Genomic DNA, 26,035 nt, shown 5'->3' with positions numbered 1-26,035 from the left:
GGAAAAACCATAGCCTTGACTAGACGGACCTTAGTGGGTAAAGTAATGTCTCTGCTTTTGAATATACTATCTAGGTTGGTCATAACTTTTATTCCAAGGAGTAAGCGTCTTTTAATTTCATGGCTGCAGTCACCATCTGCAGGGATTTTTGGAGCCCAAAAAAAACAAAGTCTGACACTGTTTCCCCATCTATTTCCCATGAAGTGTTGAGACCAGATGCCATGATCTTCGTTTTCTGAATGTTGAGCTTTAAGCCAACTTTTTCACTCTCCTCTTTCACTTTCATCAAGAGGCTTTTTAGCTCCTCTTCACTTTCTGCCATAAGGGCGGTGTCATCTGCATATCTGAGGTTATTGATATTTTTCCCGGCAATCTTGATTCCAGCTTGTGCTTCCTCCAGCCCAGCGTTTCTCATGATGTACTCTGCATATAAGTTAAATAAGCAGGGTGACAATATACAGCCTTGACGTCCTCCTTTTCCTATTTGGAACCAGTCTGGAGGCTGTAAACAATCACATGCCTAGCTGCAAGAGTCCGGAAAAACCTGTCAGGCAAGTTAGAAAGCTATCAGAGGGATTTGAATTGAAACACTATTATGCCCAGGAGACTTATTAACTAGAGCTCTAGGTTGATTTTCTTCAAAGGGTGGTCAGGGACAGCCCCCATTAATATCAGAAGAGTTTGGCGAAAAGCCTAAGATAGTAAGACAGACAAATTCTGGTTTTGCGGTAGCCTGATTCACCTTTGCCCATCAAGTCTCTTCCTCGTGACCTTTGCCATGGGTGGGATCTCCTATGCTGGCTCCCGGCACAGGGATATTTCCAGATATGTGGAAAAAAGCCATCTAGATCATGTAGCCACCAGTCAGGACAGCCCACACTAGACAATTTAACTCTCAATCCACATACTGCTGCTGCTGCTAAGTCACTGCAGTTGTGTCCAACTCTGTGCGACCCCATAGACGGCAGCCCACCAGGCTCCCCCGTCCCTGGGATTCTCCAGGCAAGAACTCTGGAGTGGGTTGCCATTTCCTTCTCCCAATCCACATACTAGAGAATTAATAATTAATGTTTGTTGTCTTTAGATATTAAGTTTTTAGGGAGGTAGGTTTGTAATGCAGTCAAAGGTAACCAAAACCAATAGGAGTGTATATTAGTAGGTGATTGGTTAAATAAATCATGGGATGGATCTTCATGAACACTATACAGATATAAAAAGAATGAAGAAGCTTGTAATTGGTACAGATACTAAGTTAAACAGTCCACAGTTTCCTCAAAAAAATGAAAAATAGGAGTACCATAAAATTTAGCAATTTGGGTATATATCTGGAACAAAATAAGAACTCTAACTTGAAAAGATATGATGTTACAATGTTCAGGGCAGTGCTATTTACAACAGCCATGACATGGAACCAGTCTTAAGTGTTCATGGACAGATGAATGGATAAAGAAATTCAACCATAAAAAGAAGGAAATCTTGCCATTTGCAACCATGAGGGATACTAAGTGAAATAAATCAGGCCAAGAAAGCTGAATATTCTATGATCTCTTTTATTTGTAGAACGCCCCCCCCCCAAACCCAAACTTATAAATAATAAAGAACAGATTGTGTGCCAGAGGCTGAAAGTGGGGTGGGAGGGCAGAAATGGTGAAGGTGGTCAAATGGTACAAACATCATTATACCGTTTGAGCATCATTAGCTGTGAGGGATTGAACATCGTTAGCCATGAGGGAAATGCAAGCTCAAGATCAGATATGACTACAAACCCAATAGAATGGGTAATGTAACATATCACAATACTAAGTGCTGGTAAGGATGAACAATTGAATCATGTGTTGCTAGCAGAATGACTAAAATATACTGAAAATACCAAGTGCCAGAGAGGATGTGGAACAAGTGGATATCATACACTGCTGGTAAAGTCACTCTGGAAGCGAGTTTGGTAGTTTCTTTTAAAGCTAAACACAACTTTCTTTATGTCCCAATAATCATACATCTGAATATTTATTACAGAGGAATGAAAATTTATGTCCGTCCAAAACCCTGGATGCAGATTTATAGCACCTTTCTTTATAAAAATTGAAACCAGGAAACAATACAAATTTATCTGAAGAGTTAATGGATAAACAAACTGGTACATCCAATAATGTATACTACTCAGTAATAAAAATCAAGCAATTCAACTCAAAAAAGTCTTAGGAGCAATTTCCTGAGGGACAAAAAATAAAAAGATTACATGGCCCTTATTAATAAAAAAAATTATAAATTTGTATAAATACAACATATATAATGTTTAAAATCCAGTTACAAAAATTAATTTCACAAATGACAAAATTATATTGATGGAAAACTGACACATAGTTGCCAGAGGTAGGTTAGGATAGGAGTGACCATAAAAAGGTAGCTTGAGGGTGTCTGTGTTGATTAAAGTTTTATGTTCTGGAAACAGCAGTTACACAAAATCTATGAATGTAATAAAGCAGCTTAGAATTCCAAAAAAAAAAAAACTATTTAAAATTTCATGTAAAAAATCTAGTGAAATCTAAATTCCAAAGCCTGAGTTAATGGTTACACAAAATGTTTTAATGGGGATAAGTTACATAAAGTATACAAGGGAATTTTCTGGACTACTTTTGCATTTTCTTATAAGTTAAAAATGATCTCAAGTTATCCATTTTATAAAAACAACTTTGAAGGCGGTTTTATAAAATATTTGGTTTTATTTATAAACTTAGTTAAGCAAGCTGCAAATGTGTATTCCTATTTCATTTCCTTTTTAAAAAAGTTCAGTATGCTTATAATTAGTTTGGAGCCAAAGAAAAATAAGAGCTAATCACATATTGGGGTAGGCATGGAACACTTGCAGTAACAATCAGTGATAAAAGCATAAAACTGTTATTTATAACTATGGAATTACTGGAACTTCCCTGGTGGTTCAGTGGTTAAGACTTTGCCTTCCAGTGCAGGGGGTGTGGGTTTGATCCCTGATTGGGGAGCTAAGATCTCATATCCCTTGCAAAAAAAAAAAAAAAACACAAGCAATACTGTAGCAAATTCAATTGGAGTTGGAAAATGGTCCACATTAAAAAATATATAACACAAAACTATGGAATTATTCACAAGAAAATCAGAAACAAGACTCGGGTGCATCATCTGATGTCTGATGAGGTTACATTTGTAACAAAAAGCACTCATTTATTTTCATAAAAATTCATTCCTTTGTAAGTCCACTAATATTTAACTAAAGGTACTCTACCTTTAGCATGCTCCTAAAAGTTTTAATTTCTATATGATTCCCTGACAAATGATGAAGCAGAATGCTTCACTGAAATCTTGCCATATATACTGTCTTCTTAAAAATATTTCTCCAATGTGACCTCTGACACTCACTGAGATCTTCTTTCTGGGTAAAGACATTCCCATGGTCATCGCATTTTTCTTTTCTAAATCATATTTCTACAATAAGTTCACTGATGATCAACAACAATCCCTGATAATAAAGTCTATCTTCCCACTGATGACTTTTCTAGTCTCTGCATTCACAAAATCTGTCCAAGTGTGTATGGAATACATACTTTTCAGATATATAATGAAGCCAGAAAGTTTTTCCCAAGTCATCTCCACCCTGAACATATCAAGGGCTTTTCCAACATGTTTTCACCAACAGAAAATGTGAGGTAGGATCATTAAGGCACTACTACATTTACGATATTCACTGGGTTTCACTGAGTTTATCTCTTGGGCAAACCCTTTCATCTCCTCATGGCCCCCCCATCTGATAACAGGTGGTCCCATGATTACATTCTGCTCTGCTAGAGGCACTGATGTTTAAAGTCTTAGCTGTCACAAAAGGCATTTCCCCAATCATTGCATTAATGGGGCTTTGGTTCACTCATAAATGATCTGGGACTCTCTGTTAAAGGCATTTCCAACTTGACTGGATCTACCCATTTCTCTGATGTGCATTTTCTTATGTTTCACAAGGTTTGACAAGTGGGAGAAGGCTTTCTCACAATCACTGCACCCATACGGTCTCTCTCCTGTGTGAGTCCTTTGATGGACATTGAGTACTGACTTTGTGGTGAAGGCTTTTCCACATTCATCACATTCATAGGGTTTCTCTCCTATGTGAATTCTCTGATGGGTAATGAGACCATACTTGTGGGAATAGGATTTTCCACACTCAGTACATACAAAAGGAGTCTTTCCCGTGTGACACCTCTCATGTTGTATGAGGCATATCTTCTGACTGAAGGCTTTACCACACTCATTGCACTCATAGGGTTTCTCTCCTGTGTGAGTTCGTTGGTGTATAATAAGAGTGAGCTTTGTGGTGAAGCCTTTCCCGCATTCGTTACACTGGTAAGATTTCTCTCCCGTGTGAGTTCGCTGGTGTACCATGAGATTACTTTTCACGGTGAAGCCTTTCCCACATTCACCGCATATGTAAGATTTCTCCCCTGTGTGAGATCGCAGGTGTACCGTGAGATTACTCTTCACAGCGAAATCTTTCCCACATTCACTGCACAAATATGGTCTCTCTCCGGTATGAGTTCGCTGGTGTACAGCAAGATAGCGCTTCATGGTGAAGCCTTTCCCACACTCACTGCATACATAGGGCTTCTCCCCTGTGTGGGTGCGCCGATGCACAGTGAGATTACTCTTCCCGGAGAAGCCTTTTCCACATTCACCACATACGTAAGGTTTCTCTCCACTATGAGTTTGCTGATGTGCAATCAAATAGCGCTTCATGGTGAAGCCTTTTCCACACTCACTGCATACATAGGCTTTCTCTCCTGTGCAGGTTTGGTGATGTACAGGAGAGCTGCTCTTCACAGTACAGCCTTTTCTGGGTGCACTGGTTAAGTGGGATGTGTCTTGTGTTTGAGTTTTCTGATCTTTAGTTAATGTGACATTTCTGGAGAAGGATTTCTCACATGGACCACCCCTACTGGGTTTCTCTCCAGTATGAACACTCTCACGAGAAATAAGCTGAGATTTCCTGCTGCATGGCTTCTCACTTTCAACACAGGCTAGAGATTTCTCTATTTTGTGAGTCCTCTGATGCTTAAGGACTTGGAATTGAGCGCTAATGTGTTCTGTACTTTCAGGAAATATAATTCCAGAATACAACTGTCCATAATCACTATGTAGAAAGGATTTCTCATCTCCATTAAACTCCACAGGGTTCTTTATTCCATAGCTGCTCTTCTGGTTAACTAAACTTAAGCTTGATTCCAAAGCTTTTCTATGTAAGTTAAATATACAATCTTGAACTAGGGTGAAATGTGTTTTGCTCAAATGAACACTCTTTCTAAATGCATTCTGTTCACTGCACTGTTGCATGCTCTTCAGAAATCTTTGGTTTCGAGAGTGCTCTGGCAAATAACTGTCACCTTTCCCAATTCCTAAGAAAAAAGGAGATGATCAATTATTTCATGAGACTGGTATGGGATGAAAGGCTTAAAAAATGACATGGTGTGTAGGGGTGCTCTTTATTATCTACCATGTAATCACAGTATAAAATTATAAAGATGTATGAGGAAGTGAATGAATATCAGATCCAAAAAGAGACAAGGAATATATTTAAAGCTAAATACCCAGAAAGAGTTCTCATCTGGATAGATGAATATGGGGAACAGCTGTTGAGGGGGTGCCTCAGTCACCCTCACAGCTGTGACTCCTTCTCTAGAAGGAACTAGAATATGACTTCCATGGTCACTCCCCTTGCTGATTCTAACTCACTCACCTGGACAAATTCTATTCTGCATTTCATTTTCTATTATGCATGGTTCTTTTCCATGTTCCAACTTGGAAAGCAAATCTGGTTTGGTACCTTGATATCCTGATCATGAGAAATGATAAAAGACTTAGATGCAAGAACTGGGTTATGGTATGTCAAGATGGGAAAATACTGCATTTTATTTATTTAACATTTACTGAATTTTTAACTTTACTGGATTCCTATTAAGCATATCACATTTTATTAGATTCTACTTTTTTAATTGGCATATAATTGCTTTACAATGTTGTGTTAGTTTCTGCTGTACAATGTGAATCACCTATGTGGATACATATATACCCCCTTTCTCTTAAGCCTCCCTCTCCGCCCTCCCCCCTTACCTCCACCCTTGCCAAATACTGCATTTTAGAAACAAAATTTCTTGTATGCAAAGCCAATGTTCTCTTTCAAGGTACAGGAGATTACACCTCTTTGGAGCCAGCCAGGGGACAAAAAATCTAACTCTTTGGAAGACCACAGGGGCTGCAAAGCTTTCATCAGGTGATGGAGAAAAGTCCAGTGACTCGACACCTCATAAATGACATTGGGAGTCATCCTTACCCAGTGACACCAAATTGTTATAGTTCTCCAGCATCACATCCCAGTATAGGTCTCTCTGAGAAGAATCCAGGAGCTGCCACTCCTCCCTGTTGAACTCCACAGCCACATCTTCCAGTGTCAGCAATTCCTATAATAATAAAGTCCTGTATGATGTGAATTCCTTTTATCAATATGGAAGAAACATGAGAGAAGTTATTCTGATTTTCACCATACCTCCTGCATCAATATACTTTTCTCAAATACATTTCAGTTAAAAGCAAAATCCTATCTTTCTATGTATATATTTTAGCGCCTACCTATTTGCATAATATGCAAATGACATCAGAACAAATAAAACAGTCCTACATTACCATGAAACTTCACAGCCAATATAAGAATCAACTCTGAACAGACTCCACATCTGAAATTTACAAGATAATGTTTTTAATACATGTAAAAAATAGCAGAAACTATACAAGATACATCTGCAGCAAAGAAAAAAAATTAGTTGATTAGGAAGATTTGAAAACAAAAACAAAGAAGAAATATAGTAATGAAGCAGTATTCCAACATCTAAAGGTGAAAAATTTCAAAACTGATTAAACTCTCCAAACCCCAGGCTCAGGAATCCCAACAAATTCCAAGCAGGAAATCTCTAGGTAGGGACATCAGACTAAAACTATAATACACAAAATACAAAAGGGAACTATAAAAGCATCCAGACACAAAAGATAGATGACCTACAACAGAACGCAAAAAACATGGAATATTATCTTCAAAGTTCTGATTTTTGTGCCAAAAAAGTCAGACATGACACTGCTTGGTACTGAAACACAAGACTCCATAGAATCCTGGGCAGCATTCTCTCCTTCCAGCCACACTGTGTGACAGTACTCAGGAGTACTGCCAACCAAGAAAGCTCACCTAAAGTCCAGTGTCCAGAATTTTTATTGAGGCTCCCTTAAATATGCATGATTTACTGAATCACTGAGCACATGGCTGAACCCCACAACCCTCTAATCACACGGCTGGTCTCTGGGGCATGGACAGCCCTCACCTTGAATTGTCTTATTAGCACAAATCCTCTAGGGCCCACATGAGTCACCTCATAGCATAAACTATAAAGTGTGGTTGCAGTGATCTGGGATGAAAAACAAGACATTCTCAACACACGGGTAATTCCAAGGCTTTAGAGTTTACCTCCCAGAAATTAGGGACAAAAGTCAGTTAAATTCCTTACTACACACTAGGTACTCATGACCCCATGAGGTACCCTTCCCTTGAGCATGGGCTGAATTGCTTCTAAAAAACAAAATACAGCAAAAATGCTGTGATACCAATTTTAATATATATATATATTTTTTTGGTCTGCATGGTATGTGAGATTTAGTTCCCTGACCAGTGCTTGAACCCACACCCCCCTGCAATGGAAGTGTGGAGGGTTAACCTCTGAACCACCAGGAAAATCAAGACATGCATTTTTAAATTAGGCTATATATATGATTTCCATCTTGCTAACAGAATCTGTCTGTTGATGACTTTGACGAAACAAGATGGCACGTTGGGAGGCCCATGTGATAAGGAACTCATAGTGGTCTTACACAAGCAGATAGAAACTAAGGATTTCATTTGATTTCTGGAAATGAATTCTGCCAATAACTACGTAAGTGAACTCAGAAGTGTATCCATCCCCAGCTGAGCCTTGGATCATGGTCAAGGAGTGCTGAGCTATTATCAGTGAAGCTTGCATATTTCACACTGAATCTATTTCTCAAACTCAGAGTGAATCTCCACCACTGTTCACCAAAACATAGGTTGGATTGTTATTTGATCATTTCAAAGGTTAAATATTTCACTTCTATCAAACTCCAATGGCTGTTTTATTGAGAAATAACTGACATATATCACCATACAAATTTAAGATGTAAAGCATGATAATATGATTTACATATATTGTGAAATCATTATCACAACAGGTTCAGTCAACATCTATCTTCTCGCATAGATACAACAAAAAGAGAAGGAAAAAGCTTTTCTCCCTGTGATGAGAACTCAGGATTTGCTCTTAACAACTTTCCTATATATCATACAGCAGTGTTAGCTATAGCCATCATGTTGTTCATTACATCCGTATCTTACAACTCGCTTTCTTGAGGATGATTATGAAACTCATGGAATTTTATATACCTATATAGGTAATGCTCTTCAGTAAACTACATTCATCTTTCTTTTAGATGTGTGATTGGTACCAGGCCAGTGGGGAGCCCCTCAGAGTCACCAATGTTGTTAGGAGTATCACTCCATTCACTTAAGTGACATAAGCCATTGAAAACCCCAGAGAGCTGATCTGCTCTCTCCTCATAGTCAACATGTATCATGGAGCTTTTCATGTTTTTCTGGTTGTGATGTCTGCTAAGATAAAATCCACAGGCTCCACCAAAATCACACATTCTCTTCTAATACCAATCATCTGATGCGACCCCTATGAACAATATATTCCTGATTCACTTTGTCCTGATTCTGAATTCAGAGTCCAAATTAATTTCTCCCCAGCCAATCATCCCCAATTTATACGCTGAGTTGAGCTGTTATTTTTTTTCAGCTTACCACAAATCTATTAGACAATAAAGGAAAGATATAACAAAAAATCACCTGGGCCTTGATCATCATCTTCTGTGCTCAGGAAATAGTAACATGGATTCTGACTTCTGTCTCTTCTGCATTTACTGTGTCATTCTTAAAGACAGAAATCTTGGTGTTCACTTAAAGATGTCCCCTGGAACGACGATATCCAACTTCAAAAACCTCTTTCTTCCCTCACTCTTTCTCCTGGAGAGCCTGTGGGCTGAAAAGCAAACTGACTTTGAGTGTACATTTCCTCTCGGCCCAAACACTGTCACTGTCGATATGCACTTATCCTTAAAGGAACCTCAGTATTTCCAGCTGTTCCTTTATTTGCTACCCTAGAGGCTTTCATACTCTGAGGCAATAAGACAAGGTTATGAATAGGTGAAAGGTGTGGCTTTCTTTTGTAAAGAGGAAGTGGCATGACTATTAAAGGGGAAGAGGGAAAGCATAAGCAGAGCATGATACCTCAGAGCCTGATGAAAGCTCAGGGCAGATCAAGTTTATGGAAGAGAACACATGGAAGGTTCCAAGTATCTGGACACTCTATCTGTAAAATGCATGTGTACCCTTACACCACTCCAAAAATTTTTATATGCTCAGTGGGTACACACACTTCAGTTTCAAGAGGATAGCATGAAGCTGATCTTTAAGGTTGTCTTACTTCTCTTTGTGTATTAAAAGGATGAATCTTGCCCAATAGAGGTTGAGATTTGCCCTTAGTTCCTGGCAGGAAACCTCTAAGCCCTCAAAATGTCAGGCCTGATTAAGAATGTCTTTCTTTACCTGAGAGGCTAGGGCCATACAGTCTATGCTAATCATGTGGTGAATGCTTATGGTGTGAATTAGAATATGCTATGCTAATTACGGTGAATGCTTATACTAATCTAGTTCAACGTTTACTTTAAAGCCATGGTAAAATTTCAGAAAAACATCTATTTCTGATTTATTGACTATGCCAAAGCCTTTGACTGTGTGAATCACAATAAACTGTGGAAAATTCTGAAAGAGATGGGAATACCAGATCACCTGACCTGCCTCTTGAGAAACCTGCATGCAGATCAGGAAGCAACAGTTAGAACTGGACATGGAACAACAGACTGGTTCCAAATCGGGAAAGGAGTACGTCAAGGCTGTATATTGTCACCCTGCTTATTTAACTTATATTCAGAGTACATCATGAGAAATGCTGGGCTGGAGGAAGCACAAGCTAAAATCAAGATTGCTGGGAGAAATACCAATAACCTCAGATATGCAGATGACACCACCCTTATGGCAGAAATTGAAGAAGAACTAAAGAGCCTCTTGATGAAAGTGAAAGAGGAAAGCGAAAAAGTTGGCTTAAATCTCAACATTCAGAAAACTAAGATCATGGCATCCAGTGCCATTACTTCATGGCAAATAGATGGGGAAACAGTGGAAACAGTGTCAGACTTTATTTTTCTGGGCTCCAAAATCACTGCAGATGGTGACTGCAGCCATGAAATTAAAAGACACTTACTCTTTGGAAGGAAAGTCCTAACCAACCTAGACAGCATATTAAAAAGCAGAGATATTACTTTGCCAACAAAGGTCCGTCTAATCAAGGCTATGGTTTTTCCAGTGGTCATGTATGGATGTGAGAGCTGGACTATAAAGAAAGCTGAGCACAGAAGAATTGATGCTTTTGAACTGTGGTGTGGGAGAAGACTCTTGAGAGTCCCTTGGACTACAAGGAGATCCAAACAGTCCATCCTAAAGGAGATCAGTCCTGGGTGTTCATTGGAAGGACTGATGTTGAAGCTGAAACTCCAATACTTTGGCCACCTGATGCGAAGAGCTGACTCATTTGAAAAGACTCTGATGCTGGGAAAGATCGAGGGCAGGAGGAAAAGGGGACAACAGAGGATGAGATGGCTACACGGCATCACCAACTCGATGGGCGTGGGTTTGGGTAGACTCCGGGAGTTGGTGATAGACAGGGAGGCCTGGTGTGCTGCAGTTCATGGGTTCGCAAAGAGTTGGACACGACTGAACTGTACTGAACTGAATGAATGCCAGGCTGGATGAACCACAAGCTGGAATCAAGATTGTTAGGAGAAATATCAACAACCTCAGATATGCAGACATCACTCTAATGGCAGAAAGGGAAGAGGAACTAAAGAGCCTCTTGATGAGGGTGAAAGAGAAGAGTGAAAAAGCTGGCTTGAAACTCAAAATTAAAAAAACTAAGATCATGGCACCTACTCCCATCACTTTAGTACAAATAGAAGGGGGAAAAGTGGAAGTGTTGACAGATTTTCTTTTCTTGGGCTCCAAAATCACTGCAGGTGCTGACTGCAGCCATGAAATTAAAAGACACTTGCCCTTGAAAGAAAAGCTATGACAAGCTTAGCACATTAAAAAGCAGAGACATCACTTTGCCAGCAAAGGTCTGTATAGTCAAAGCTATGGTCTTCCCAGTAGTCAAGTAAGGATGTAAGAGTTGGACTATATCAATTAAAGAACGTTGAGTGCCAAAGAACTGATATTTATGAATTGTGGTGCTGGAAAAGACTCTTTTGAGAGTCCCTTGGACAGCAAGGAAATCAAACCAGTCAATCCTAAAGGAAATCGACCCTAAATATTCATTGGAAGGACTGTTGCTGAAGCTCCAATAATTTTGCGACCTGATATGAAGAGCTGACTCATTGGAAAAGATCCTGATGCTGGGAAAGATTGAAGGCAAAAGGAGTAGGGGGTGACAGAAGATAAGATGTTTAGACAGCATCACCAACTCAATGGACATGAATGTGAGCAAACTCCAGGAGATACTGGAGGACAGAGGAATCTGGTGGGCTATAGCCCATGGGGTTGCAAAGAGTTGGACACTTCTCAGCCTCTGAACAATAACAACACAGATGATCTTCAACAAAGGTGCAAGATTAGAGCAATGAGGAAAAAGATGGTCTTTCCAACAAATATACTGAAACAACTGAATATCCAATTCCAATTAAATAATAAGATAAATTTAAATGTAATAGCTAAAAATACAAACTACTTCCAGAAATTGAGAAATAAGCCATAGGCTGGGAGAAAATATTTGCAAGATAAAAGACTGCTATCCAAAATACACAAAGAACTCTTAAAAACTCAACAATAAGAAAACACAAAGATAGGCAAAAGACCTGAACTGACATCTTACCAAAGAAGATACACAGATAGCAAATAAGCAAATGAAAACATGTGTAATTGGGAAATTACATCATATGTAATTAGGAAATAACAAATTAAAGAACAATGAGATACCATTACCTACTTATTAGAATAACCAAAATTCAAATTAATGACTACATCAAATGCTAAAGAGTACATGAAGCAACAGATTTATTGCTTATGAGAAGGCAAACTGTTACAGCCACTCTGGTAGACAGTTTGGCAGTTTCTTACAAAACTATATATATACTCTGAAAATTCATGTCTGGACAGAAACCTGATCATAGGTATATATCACAGACTTATCCATCCAATGAGTGAACATTATTCAGCACTAAGAAGAAACCAGCTATCAAAGCATGAAAAAACAAGGAGGAGCCTAAAATACCTATTATTAAGTGAAAGAAGCCAATCTAGAAAGGCTATTCAAAAAAAAATAAAGTAAAATAAAAAGGCTATTCACTATACAATTCCAACTATTGTAAATGACATTCTGGAAAAGGCAAAGCTAAGGAGACAGTAAAAAGATCAGTAGTTGCCAAGAGTTGGAGGGAAGATAGAATGAACAAGCAGAATCCAGAGGGCTTTTTAAAGCAGTACAACACTCTGTATAACACTAAACAGTGGACACGTCATTTTACATTTGTCAAGACACAAACAACATATAACACCAAGAGTGAACCTAATGTGAATTATTTATTTTGAGTGATAATGAGTCAGTACGTAAATTGACTGTAACAAATTCACCACTCTGGGGCAGGATGCTGACAGTGGGGAAGGTTGCATACGTTGGGGCACAAAGGTATGGTATTCATAGCTTACAGTGAATGGTTTCGGATTCATGATCTCTGAAGAAGATTTAGCTTCAGGATCAGGGACCAGGCTTGATAACTCAAGAGCTTTTGTGTAGCAGTTGTATTCAAGTCTGAAAAGGGAGAGACACAGACACTCAAAGGGGGATGCAGAGTGCCCCCGGCTAGTCTTATTAAGGCCTTATATACTTTTACCAGACCCACTCCCACAACATACATCTTACATTAACAAGATTAGAACAACAGAAAGATCTTACCAGACCTACTCCCACAACATACATCTTAAGATAACAAGATTCAGTTCAGTTCAGTTCAGTTCAGTCGCTCAGTCATTCCTTCCAAAGAAATCCCAGGGTTGATCTTCTTCAGAATGGACTGGTTGGATCTCCCTGCAGTCCAAGGGACTCTTAAGAGTCTTCTCCAACACCACAGTTCAAACACATCAATTCTTCGGCACTCGTCCAACTCTCACATCCATACATGACCACAGGAAAAACCATAGCCCTGACTAGACGGACCTCAGTCGGTAAAGTAATGTCTCTGCTTTTGAATATACTATCTAGGTTGGTCATAACTTTTCTTCCAAGGAGTAAGCGTCTTTTAATTTCATGGCTGCAGTCAGCATCTGCAGTGATTTTGGAGCCCCACAAAATAAAGTCTGACACTGTTTCTACTGTTTCCCCAACTATTTCCCATGAAGTCACGGAACCAGATGCCATGATCTTCGTTTTCTGAATGTTGAGCTTTAAGCCAACTTTTTCACTCTCCTCTTTCACTTTCATCAAGAGGCTTTTTAGTTTCTCTTCGCTTTCTGCCATAAGGGTGGTGTCATCTGCATATCTGAGGTTATTGATATTTCTCTCGGCAATCTTGATTCCAGCTTGTTTCTTCCAGTCCAGCGTTTCTCATGATGTACTCTGCATATAAGTTAAATAAGCAGGGTGACAATATACAGCCTTGACGTACTCCTTTTCCTATTTGCAACCAGTCTGTTGTTCCATGCCCAGTTCTAACTGTTGCTTCCTGACCTGCAAACAGATTCCTCAAGAGGCAGGTCAGGTGATCTGGTATTCAAATCTCTTTCAGAATTTTCCACAGTTTATTGTGATCCACACAGTCAAAGGCTTTGGGCATATTCCATAAAGCAGAAATAGATGTTTTTCTGGAACTCTCTTGCTTTTTCCATGATCAAGCGGATGTTGGCAATTTGATCTCTGGTTCCTCTGCCTTTTCTAAAACCAGCTTGAACATCAGGGAGTTCACGGTTCACGTATTGCTGAAGCTGGGCTTGGAGAATTTTGAGCATTACTTTACTAGCATGTGAGATGAGTGCAATTGTGCAGTACTTTGAGCATTCTTTTGCATTGCCTTTCTTTGGGATTGGAATGAAAACTGACCTTTCCCAGTTCTGTGGCCACTGCTGAGTTTTCCAAACTTACTGGCATATTGAGTGCAGCACTTTCACAGCATCATCTTTCAGGATTTTAAATAGCTCGACTGGAATTCCATCACCTCCACTAGCTTTGTTCGTAGTGATGCTTTCTAAGGCCCACTTGACTTCACATTCCAAGATGTCTGGTTCTAGATTAGTGATCACATCATCATGACTATCTGGGTCGTGAAGATCTTTTTTGTACAGTTCTGTGTATTCTTGCCAGCTCTCCTTAATATCTTCTGCTTCTGTTAGGTCCCTACCATTTCTGTCCTTTATCGAGCCCATCTTTGCATGAAATGTTCCCTTGGTATCTCTAATTTTCTTGAAGAGATCTCTAGTCTTTCCCATTCTGTTCTTTTCCTCTATTTCTTTGCATTGATCACTGAAGAAGGCTTTCTTATCTCTTCTTCCTATTCTTTGGAACTCTGCATTTAGATGTTTATATCTTTCCTTTTCTCCTTTCCTTTTCGCTTCTCTTCTTTTCACAGCTATTAGTAAGGCCTCCCCAGACAGCCATTTTGCTTTTTTGCATTTCTTTTCCATGGGGATGGTCTTGATCCCTGTCTCCTGTACAATGCCATGAACCTCATTCCATAGTTCATCAGGCACTCTATCTATCAGATCTAGACCCTTAAATCTATTTCTCACTTCCACTGTATAATCATAAGGGATTTGATTTAGGTCATACCTGAATGGTCTAGCGGTTTTCCCTACTTTCTTTAATTTAAGTCTGAATTTGGCAATAAGGAGTTCATGATCTGAGCCACAGTCAGCTCCTGGTCTTGTTTTTGTTGACTGTATAGAGCTTCTCCATCTTTGGCTGCAAAGAATATAATCAATCTGATTTTGGTGTTGACCATCTGGTGATGTCCATGTGTAGAGTCTTCTCTTGTGTTGTTGGAAGAGGGTGTTTGCTATGACCAGTGCATTTTCTTGGCAAAACTCTATTAGTCTTTGCCCTGCTTCATTCCACATTCCAAGGCCAAATTTGCCTGTTACTCCAGGTGTTTCTTGACTTCCTACTTTTGCATACTCTCACAACATACATCTTAAGATAACAAGATTAGTCAGAAGGTTCTTTTAAGGAGAAACATACCCTCAAGATACATTGTTATATTGACTACGAGAAAGCAAGGAAGGAAAAAACATTTGTCCTTTTCTCCTTGAGAGCCCCAGAGCCCTTTCTCCTCCTGGGCGTCGGTGGGTGCATGTGTGGGGGAACCCTGGACTTCTTACCAACCTGCCTAGAAATTGACTCTCTCAGTATCCCTACTGCACTTCCCACTCAATGTTGCTGTGAATCTAAAACTCCTCTTAAAAAATAAAGTCATATCCTTATCTATTTATATCTATATACACACAGTTTTCAGAAAACACATGAGGAATTTCTCATGACCTTGGGTTAGGCAGAGAAGTCTTACACAACACCATATCAGCAAACCATAAAAGAAGACAACTGATAAACTGGACTTGTATTACCTTTTGCACATCAAAAGACACTATAAAGCTAAAGGAAAAGGTAAGCTACAAGTTGAGAAAGAAAATTTGCAAACCATGTATCTGATAAAGGACTTCTATGCACAATATCCAAACAACTCAAAAAATGCAGTTTGTTAACCAAACAACCTATTTTTAGAAAAGGGGAAAGACTTGGATAGTTTCCTTGAAAGAAGGAAACTACACAACAAAGGAAACTATAAGCAAAGTAAAAAGATAGCCTTCAGAATGGGAGAAAAAATAGCAAATGAAGCAACTGACAAAGACTCAATCCCCAAAGTATACAAACAGCTCATGCAGCTCAATACCAGAAAAATAAAGGACTCAATCAAAAAATGGGTCAAAGAACTAAACAGACATTTCTCCAAAGAAGACACACAGATGGCTAACAAACACATGAAGAGATGCTCAACATCACTCATTATCAGAGAGATGCAAATCAACACCACAATGAGGTACCATCTCACGCTGGTCAGAATGGCTGCTATCAAAAAGTCTACAAACAATAAATGCTGGAGAGGGTGTGGAGAAAAGGGAACCCTCTTACACTGTTGGTGAGAATGCAAACTAGTATAGCCACTATGGAGAACAGTGTGCAGATTCCTTAAAAAAAACTGGAAATAGAACTGCCATATGACCCAGCAATCCCACTGCTGGGCATACTCACGAGGAAACCAGAATTGAAAGAGACACGTGTACCCCAACGTTCATCGCAGCAGTGTTTATAATAGCCAGGACATGGAAGCAACCTAGATGCCCATCAGCAGACAAATGGATAAGAAAGCTATGGTACATACAAATACATAATGGAATATTACTCAGCTATTAAAAAGAACTCATTTAAATAGGTTCTAATGAGGTGGATGAAACTGGAGCCTATTATACAGAGCGAAGTCAGTCAGAAAGAAAAACACCAATACAGTATATTAACACGTATATATGGAATTTAGAAAGATGGTAATGACAACCCTATATGTGAAACAGCAAAAGAGACACAGATATAAAGAACAGACTTCTGGACTCTGTGGGAGAAGGCAAGGGTGGGATATTTGAGAAAATAGCATTGAAACATGTATATTACCATATGTGACATAGATCACCAGCCCAAGTTTGATGCATGAAACAGGGCACTCAGGGCCGGTGCACTGGAACAACCCAGAGATAGGATGGGGAGGGAGGTGGCTTCAGGATGGGGGACACATGTACACCCATGGCTGATTCCTATCAATGTATGGCAAAAATCACCCCAACATTGTAATTAGCCTCAAATTAAAATAAATAATTTTTAAAAAAAACATTTCAGATAAAAATGCTCAAAAGAATAGGAATAGGAAGATACTTAACATGAAATAATAATACATTTGAATCAGACATTCCCACTGAAGTCAAGAACAAGACCAGGTGCCCACTGTCAGTACTGTTACTGAGCATTATACTGGAATTGCTAGACTATGCAGTTCATTTAATTCAAATATTTAGTGGGCATATACTCTGTGACAAACACTATTTCATTTCCTTCTTTGTAACAAAGCAGATAACAAAGTAACAAATGTCTCTGAATTTATGGGATTGATATTCTGGGACCCATAGACTATGTTAGATAAAAGAGAAATAATTGGGGTATAATAAATATTGCTATTGGTAGATGATATAATTGTATATATGGAAAACCTAAGAAAATCAACTGAGGAACTACTATCAGTTCAGTTCAGTCGCTCAGTTGTGTCTGACTCTTTGCGACCCCATGAATCGCAGCACACAAGGCCTCCCTGTCCATCATCATCTCCTGGAGTTCACTCAAACTCACATCCATCGAGTCGGTGATGCCATCCAGCCATCTCATCGTCTGTTGTCCCCTTTTCCTCCTGCCCTCAATCCCTCCCAGCATCGGAGTCTTTTGCAATGAGTCAACTCTTCGCATAAGATGGCCAAAGTACTAGAGTTTCAGCTTTAGCATCATTCCTTCTAAAGAAATCCCAGAGCTGGTCTCCTTTAGAATGGACTGGTTGGATCTCCTTGCAGTCCAAGGGACCCTCAAGAATCTTCTCCAACGCACAGTTCAAAAGCATCAGTTCTTCGGCACTCAGCTTTCTTCACATTCCAATTCTCACATCCATACATAACCAATGGAAAAACCATAGCCTTGACTAGACAGACCTTTGTTGGCAAAGTAATGTCTGCTTTTGAATATGTTATCTAGGTTGGTCATAACTTTTCTTCCAAGGAGTAAGCGACTTTTAAAATTTCATGGCTGCAGCCACCATCTGCAGTGATTTTATAATTTGGTAAGGCATTGGAATTGAAAACTTAATATGCAGAAATCATTAGTAGATGTTGTTATGTATATGATCTGAACCATTAAGAGTGTAAAGTAGATAATGATGCCATTTAAAAATATCTAACACTAACCAATGCTAAGTAATAAATGTGGAAAAATAGGAACAAAACTTTAGAATACATACTAATGAAGGACACAAAAGAAGACCTGGACAAATGGAAAAATTAAATCATTTTCTTGGATGCAAAAAAAGGGAAAAGACTAAGACTACACTATATTACACTAAAGAAGACCTATGAATGTCTATAAACACAGGAGAAGATGATCAACGTTATTTGTCACTAGGGAAATAAGGTGAAATTCTACTACATGCCAACTAGAAAGATGATAATAAAAAGACTAATAATTGTAAATGCTGATGAGAATGAGGAGAAATTAAGCTCTCATACAATAATGGTAAACTGGTATAGGCACTTTTCAAACTTTGTAAAACACCTGCTTAGGAACCAGTCAGAGGAATCTAACAAACAGAAATGAAAACATTTCCAACTTGTACCTGAATGTACGTAGCAACATTATTCACCATAGTCTCAAACGGAAAATAATTCCAATAACTGATTTTATATATGAAATGCATTATATACATTCACTAGATCACCCATGAATAGAATTGAAGAGGATATTTCCCAATTCACTATATGAGGCCATTTAGTTTTTAAAAATACAATTCTATCTAGTCATAATTTCAGAAGTTTTTCTATAGAAACCGACAGCCTGATCTTTAAATACAAATAGCAGTGTAAAAGATCTAGAACAGAAAAAAGAAAAAAAAAAAAAAAACTGTGAAAAAGAACAAAGTTGGTGGGTTGACATTACCTGACTTCAAGAATTTATAGCAAGCTACAGTAATCAAGACAGGGTGTTATCCATGTCAATGTAGACAAATGAGTGGAGCAGATTAGAGTTCAGAAAAGACCCACATATATATGGCCAAATGACATTTTTAAAAAGGAGCAAAGACAATAGAGTGGAGAAAAGCCTTTTCAACAAATGTTTTCTGGAACAAACATAAATTTATATCAACAAGAAAAGAACTTGGATCCATATGAGAGAGTCAACTCCTAGGTAGGTTGATAAAAAGTCCGGGGTCCCAGAGGAGGAGAGAGGGGTCTGGAGTTGTGAAGTAGGAGAAAAGGACAAAGGCTTTTTTTCTATATTGCTTTGTCTTAGGCAATATAACAATGTATCCTGCTTGAGGACATGTTTCTCCTCCTTGAGAATAATGACTAATCCTGTCATCTTAAAATGTATATGATGGCAGGGGGTCTGGTAAGACCTTTCTACTGTTAGTTCTAATCCCATTATCTTAACATGAAAATGGTGGGAATGGGTCTGATAAGATCTTTACAATCCTGAGACATTCTTTTGATTTACTCTAATAACCAATTGAAAAAAGTATGTAACTCCCTTGCTAAGACTAGCAATGGGGGCACTCTCTGCCCCCTTTTGATGTCTATGTCAGAGGCTTTCTCTGTCCTCTCGCTTTAATAAAACTCTGCTACACAAAAACTCTTGAGTGATCAAGCCTGGTCTCTGGTCCCAAAGCTAAATCTTCTTCTCCGGAGATCACAAATCTGACATCGTTCACTGTAAGTTATCACATACATTACACCAGCTACATAACTCAAAATGTATAATAAGTCTAATGGAATAATAGGTTCATATTTCATAATGAAATAATAATAAACCTAAATGAACCCCCCCCAAAAAAACTCCAAAACTTCTAGAAGAAAAAAACCGGTGAAGATCCTCTGAACTTGTAGTTAGGTGTAGCTGTACCTAGATTCTTAGGCACAACATCAAAAGAATGAGTCCTTTAAAAAAAGTTCAGACACTGGACTACATAAAAGCTAAATTCTTCTGCTGTTCAAAACATATTGTTAAGAGAATACTGAAAGTCAAGTCAAAGACCAGGAGAAAATCTTTGAAAAGCAAGTAACTGGTAAAGGAAGAATCTGTATTCAGAATATACAGAGAATTCTCAAAAATCAACAAGAAAACACAAGAAAATTGCAAAAGACTTGAACAGATACTTCAAGGAAGATATACAGATGGCCGCTAAGCACATGAAACAATGCTCAGGATCATTAGCCATAACTAGGTAAATAAACATTAAAACCACAAGCTACTGTTCCATACCTATTAGAATTAAAAAGAAAAACTATACAAAATGTGGAGACACCCAACAGCCACCCATCTGTTTCTCCTGGATATAAAGTACAGCCATTTCAGTAAACAGTTTAGCAGTTTCTTGAAAAGTTAGATATACACCTACTACAGGATTTAGCCATTCAACCACTGGGAATTTACTCAGGAGAAAGACAAACATATAAATATAGACTTGAACATGAGTGTTCATAGAAGCTTTATCTGTAATAACTAAAAACTGGAAACACAACTAGCCACCAACAGGTGACTTAATGAATGAACTAATCATTCCACGATGGAATACAGACCAACAAAAAGGAACTATGGATACACATAAGGATGAATTTCAAAATATTCAAGAAAATTAGAGATACCAATGGAACATTTCATGCAAAGACAGGCTCAATAAAGGATAGAAATGGTAGAGACCTAACAGAAGCAGAAGATATTAAGGAGAGCTGGCAAAAATACATAGAAGAACTATACAAAAAAGATCTTCACAACCCAGATAATCATGATGGTGTGATCACTCACCTAGAGCCAGACATCCTGGAATGCGAATTTGAGTGGGCCTTAGGAAGCATCACTATGAATAAAGCTAGTGGAGGTGATGGAATTCCAGTTGAGCTATTTCAAATCCTGAAAGATGATGCTGTGAAAGTGCTGCACTCAATATGCCAGCAAATTTGGGAAACTCAGCAGTGGCCACAGGACTGGAAAAGGTCAGTTTTCATTCCAATCCCAAAGAAAGGCAATGCAAAAGAATGCTCAAACTACTGCACAACTGCACTCATCTCACACGCTAGTAAATTAATGCTCAAAATTCTCCAAGCCAGGCTTCAGCAATACGTGAACCGTGAACTTCCTGATGTTCAAGCTGGTTTTAGAAAAGGCAGAGGAACCAGAGATCAAATTGCCAACATCCACTTGATCATGGAAAAAGCAAGAGAGTTCCAGAAAAACATCTATTTCTGCTTTATTGACTATGCCAAAGCCTTTGACCGTGTGGATCACAATAAACTGTGGAAAATTCTGAAAGAGATGGGAATACCAGACCACCTGACCTGCCTCTTGAGGAATCTGTTTGCAGGCCAGGAAGCAACAGTTAGAACTGGATATGGCCAGGTTCGATGCATGATACAGGATGCTCGGGGCTGGTGCACTGGGATGACCCAGAGAGATGGTATGGGAAAGGGGATGGGAGGGGGGTTCAAGATGGGGAACATGTGTACACCCGTGGCAGATTCATGTTGATGTGTGGCAAAACCAATACAGTATTGTAAAGTAATTAGCCTCCAATTAAAATAAATAAATTTATATTAAAAAAAAAAGAACTGGATATGGAACAACAGACTGGTTCCAAATAGGAAAAGGAGAACGTCAAGGCTGTATATTGTCACCCTGCTTATTTAACTTATATGCAGAGTACATCATGAGAAACTCTGGGCTGGAGGAAGCATAAGCTGGAAGCAAGATTGCCGGGAGAAACATCAATAACCTCAGATATGCAGATGACGTCACCCTTATGGCAGAAAGCAGAAAACTAAAGAGCCTCCTGATGAAAGTGAAAGAGGAGAGTGAAAAAGTTGGCTTAAAGCTCAACATTCAGAAAACTAAGATCATGGCATCCGGTCCCATCACTTCATGGCAAATAGATGGGGAAACAGTGGAAACAGTGTCAGACTTTATTTTGGGGGGTCCAAAATCACTGCAGATGGTGACTGCAGCCATGAAATTAAAAGATGCTTACTCCTTGGAAGAAAAGTTATGACCAACCTAGACAGCATATTAAGAGACATCACTTTGCCAACAAAGGTCCGTCTATCAAGGCTATGGTTTTTCCAGTAGTCATGTATGGATATGAATTCAACTATAAAGAAAGCTGAGCACCGAAGAATTGATGCTTTTGAACTGTGGTGTTTCAGAAGACTCTTGAGAGTCCCTTGGACTGCAAGGAGATCCAACCTGTTCATCCTAGAGGAAATCAGTCCTAAATATTCATTGGAAGGACTGATACTAAAGCTGAAACTCCAATGCTTTAGCCACCTGATGCAACGAACTGACTCATCTGAAAAGACCCTGATGCTGGGAAAGATTGAAGGCAGGAGGAGAAGGGGACGACAGAGGATGAGATGGTTGGATGGCATCACCGGCTGAATGGACATGAGTCTGAGTAAACTCTGGGAGTTGGTGATGGACAGGAAGGCCTGGCATGCTGCAGTCCATGGGGTCACAAAGAGTCAGACACAACTGAGCAACTGAACTGAACTGAACTGAATGCTGATGAAACAAGTTAGAATGAAAATGAATGTACACTGTATGATTCAATTTACCAAAATGTTTTTAAAAATATAAAGTGACCTATTGTAACATAGAATAGATTGGTGGTTGAATAGTTCAGCGGTTGCTTGGAAAGGTGTTCGGAATATGACAGGCAGAGATTAAAAAGGAACACAATGAAACTTTTCAAGATGACAGGTATGTTCACTGTCTACATGGTGTTGATACTTTCATGAGTATATGGGAGTGGAAACTTGAGTGCACAGAGAATCAAGGAAAATTTCTGGGGTGAGAAATGTTTTAAAATTGAACTGTGTAACTGTAGAAATTCAAAGTACTGATATGTATATTTGTACTTAATGAATTTTACAGCAAATAAAAGTACAATTAAAAAAGACTTCCTTTTCTACAGTAAAAAAAAAAACAACAACCAAAGAAAGAACCCATCAACTGAAATTTCAAAAGAAGGTCAAGGAAAAGAGTTCACCAAGAAATAAAAGTAGCCAGAAATCTCGGGGGGGGGGGGGGGGTAGAAAAAAAAGGGCACCATAAATTTTTAAGTGAAGTGGTAGAATCAGAAGTAATCAGAAAGTCAAAATGGATTAATGAAATTATAATCCAATACTTTTGAATACTGTATGTCAACACTACCTCCATTTTTGAATACATTTGATTCCAGACACCATGCCAGTGGTTCACCAACCTGAGTTGATACTACTGGAACTATTTTTAGAAAGTATAAATATCTCAGATGCAAATGTGTTGAGAACAGAGAAATTAAGCAATACAGTCACCTATCATGCTTACACAGATAATCCAAAAAGTTAAAAAAAAATCTCCTTTGATATAAAACCACCTATTAAAAAAATTCGCACTGTAGAACAGAATATAGGGTAAGGGAGAAGCTTTTACTTGAGTAAGAATGACCCTAGGTGGAAATATCCGAAAGTATAATAAACTTGGGTACAAGAGGAACGGAAACTATATTAGATTACATTAAAAACAGTAAATTTATAACTGCATCAACCACACTGAATTTTGTGAGGACGGTGAGAACAGTGGTGATGCGGGGAGCCAAAGTTTTTAGTAGGGTCCTTGAGGACAGACAGGGCTTCCGTGTTGGTGCAGAGGTTAAAGTGTCTGCCTGCAATGTAGGAGACCTGGGTTCGATCCCTGGGTCGGGAAGATCCCCTGGAGAAGGAAATGGCAACCCACTCCAGTATTCTTGCCTGGAGAATCCCATGGACGGAGGAGCTTGGTGGGCTACAGTCCACGGGGTCGCAAAGAGTCGGGCACGACTGAGCGACTTCACTTGGAGGACAGACTACAAGGAGAGAATTGTATTCGGATTAACTGGGGAAATGCAGCCTTCAAGTCTGTTTCCGGCATTCGCCCCTGATCCTACGGATTCTCCAGGGACCCCGGACCTCCTCAAATACTGAAAGCCCCCACCAGGCCGTCTAAATGCCAGATTAAACTCCAAACATGACCAAGAAACCGAGACAGCCCCTAACCCAGGTGTCTCTAACAGAGTCGCAGGTTAACCAGGACAAGATATCGCGTTCACCGATACAAACTTTCATCACAGTTCGCAATCACGGAGCCTCACAAGCAAAGCGATCCAAACCCTGACTGAGTTGGACCTTAGGTCAATGATTTCTTCAGACTCTTAATCACAGATTGTCAAAGGCTTCATCATTAACTCCCAGTAGTCTCTGAGGCCGAATCTAAATAAAATCCCAATTACGGTCCTTCACACATGCTCCGGTTTCACAGACCCCACAGGCCGTGAATACAAGCCCAGAACCCGACTCACTTGATCCCAAACCCGTCCAGATACCACTGGCAGCAACAGAATGCTGGAGCCCGCTGTCTCTACCGACGCCTTTCACGGTCCCTCGGGACGCATACCTGCTGGTTCAGGTTATCAGCCAACGACCTTGGAGCGCTGCCGGATTTCCGGATTCCGTCAGCGGACTCCGCTTTATGACGTAACATGACCCCACCCACCACGGCGTTTCTGACGAGACAAGCCGTAACGGCTGTGGGAAGAAAATGAAATCATTCCTGGCACCCTCAATGCTTTTGCTTCCTGGTTGCAAGGAATGACCAACCATTCTGTACTAACTGCGTTAAGATTTCAGAGGTCAATGTAGTTCCAAGGACAACGTGGCGAGTTCAGCCGGCTGAGACAAAAAGAAAAACTGTAGCGCCCTTTGTGAACTTTAGAACTAGAGCCCGACGGGCACGGCCGTCTTAGAAGGCAGGTGTCCGTACGACGGAAAGGGCTCAGGCGCCCGGTAACTTGGGAAGATTAAAGACAGAAGCTGCGACCTCTCTGGAGAAGCAGCGGCCACTTGAGTTGACAAAAGTAGTGGTCACTTATAATCCTAGGTTTGTGGAGATAGCAGTTAAATGTGGAGTGGGTAAAGGCTTATGTAGTTTAGAAGAATTAACAGCTTTTGTAAAGGTGTGCATGCAAAGTCACTTCAGTCGTGTCCGACTGTTTGCGATCCCATGGGCTGTAGCCTGCCAGGTTCTTTTGTCCATGGGATTCTCCAAGCAAGAACACTGTTCTGCGGGGGATCGTCCGGACCCAGGGATCGAACCTTGGGCATCTGCATTTCAAGCAGATTGTTTACCTTTAGTTCAGTCGCTCAGTCGCGTCCGCCTCTTTGCCACTGGCTAAACCGGGGGAATAGCTAGAGGTGTATCTCGATAAAAATGTTAAGATCCGAGTGGGATGGACACATAGCGACATCTAGTGGGTAAGTGGATGAGGTGAAAATGTGTGAACTATGTGTTTTAAAAAGTAAATGGTGACAGTGGGGCATTTGAGAATGTAAAATTATGAGATCATGCAATTATCATACTTGGCATAGTTCACAAATGAAAAAAAAACAATGCTTTAAAATGTTATTTTTATGTAGGCATGGGAAGTTTAATTCTAGAGGGTTTAAAGATGATTCTTTTAGAAGGCAACCTAGATCCAATTTAAATTTTTCATTCTTTGACCCAGCAATTCTGATTCCTACAATTTATTTGGTAAAAAGTTTTATTAACCACAGAGGCTTTTTTAACAAACAAAGGAAAAGCCTAAGTGTACAGTAATAGATGCTTTGGTAAATTATGGGCTATCCACTCAGTATAACAGTATATAATATTTAAAGATTGTTACTATAAATAAGGAAAATGGTTTTTCCAGTAGTCATGTGTGGATATGAGAGTTGGACTATAAAGAAAGCTGAGCACCGAAGAATTATGCTTTTGAACTGTGGTGTTGGAGAAGACTCTTGAGTCCCCTGGACTGCAAGGAGATCCAACCAGACCATCCTAAAGGAAATCAGTCCTGAATATTCATTGGAATGACTAATGCTGAAGCTGAAACTCCAATACTTTGGCCA

General features: G+C 39.4%; 1 protein-coding gene across 3 annotated transcripts; it reads right to left on the bottom strand.

Annotated features, from left to right (window-relative positions):
- ZNF614 (zinc finger protein 614) lies at positions 1,535-25,479 on the bottom strand. Of its 3 annotated transcripts, none has more exons than XM_018062937.1 (5): positions 24,448-25,478; positions 8,975-9,167; positions 6,344-6,470; positions 5,750-5,845; positions 1,535-5,408 (listed from the first exon to the last, which is right to left on the bottom strand). In XM_018062937.1, the coding sequence occupies exons 2-5, from the start codon at positions 8,990-8,992 to the stop codon at positions 3,889-3,891; spliced, it is 1,761 nt and encodes a 586-aa protein (XP_017918426.1). In that variant the 5' UTR covers positions 8,993-9,167; positions 24,448-25,478; the 3' UTR covers positions 1,535-3,888. The 3 variants fall into 3 exon arrangements, with proteins under 3 accessions (XP_017918426.1, XP_013827056.1, XP_017918427.1); XM_013971602.2 differs by having other exon boundaries at positions 24,543-25,478; XM_018062938.1 differs by lacking the exon at positions 5,750-5,845 and having other exon boundaries at positions 24,448-25,479.

The sequence above is a fragment of the Capra hircus genome, chromosome 18 (genome assembly GCF_001704415.2).
Source record: "Capra hircus breed San Clemente chromosome 18, ASM170441v1, whole genome shotgun sequence".
Lineage (NCBI taxonomy): Eukaryota > Metazoa > Chordata > Mammalia > Artiodactyla > Bovidae > Capra > Capra hircus.
This window is presented reverse-complemented; position numbering and strand designations above follow the sequence as displayed.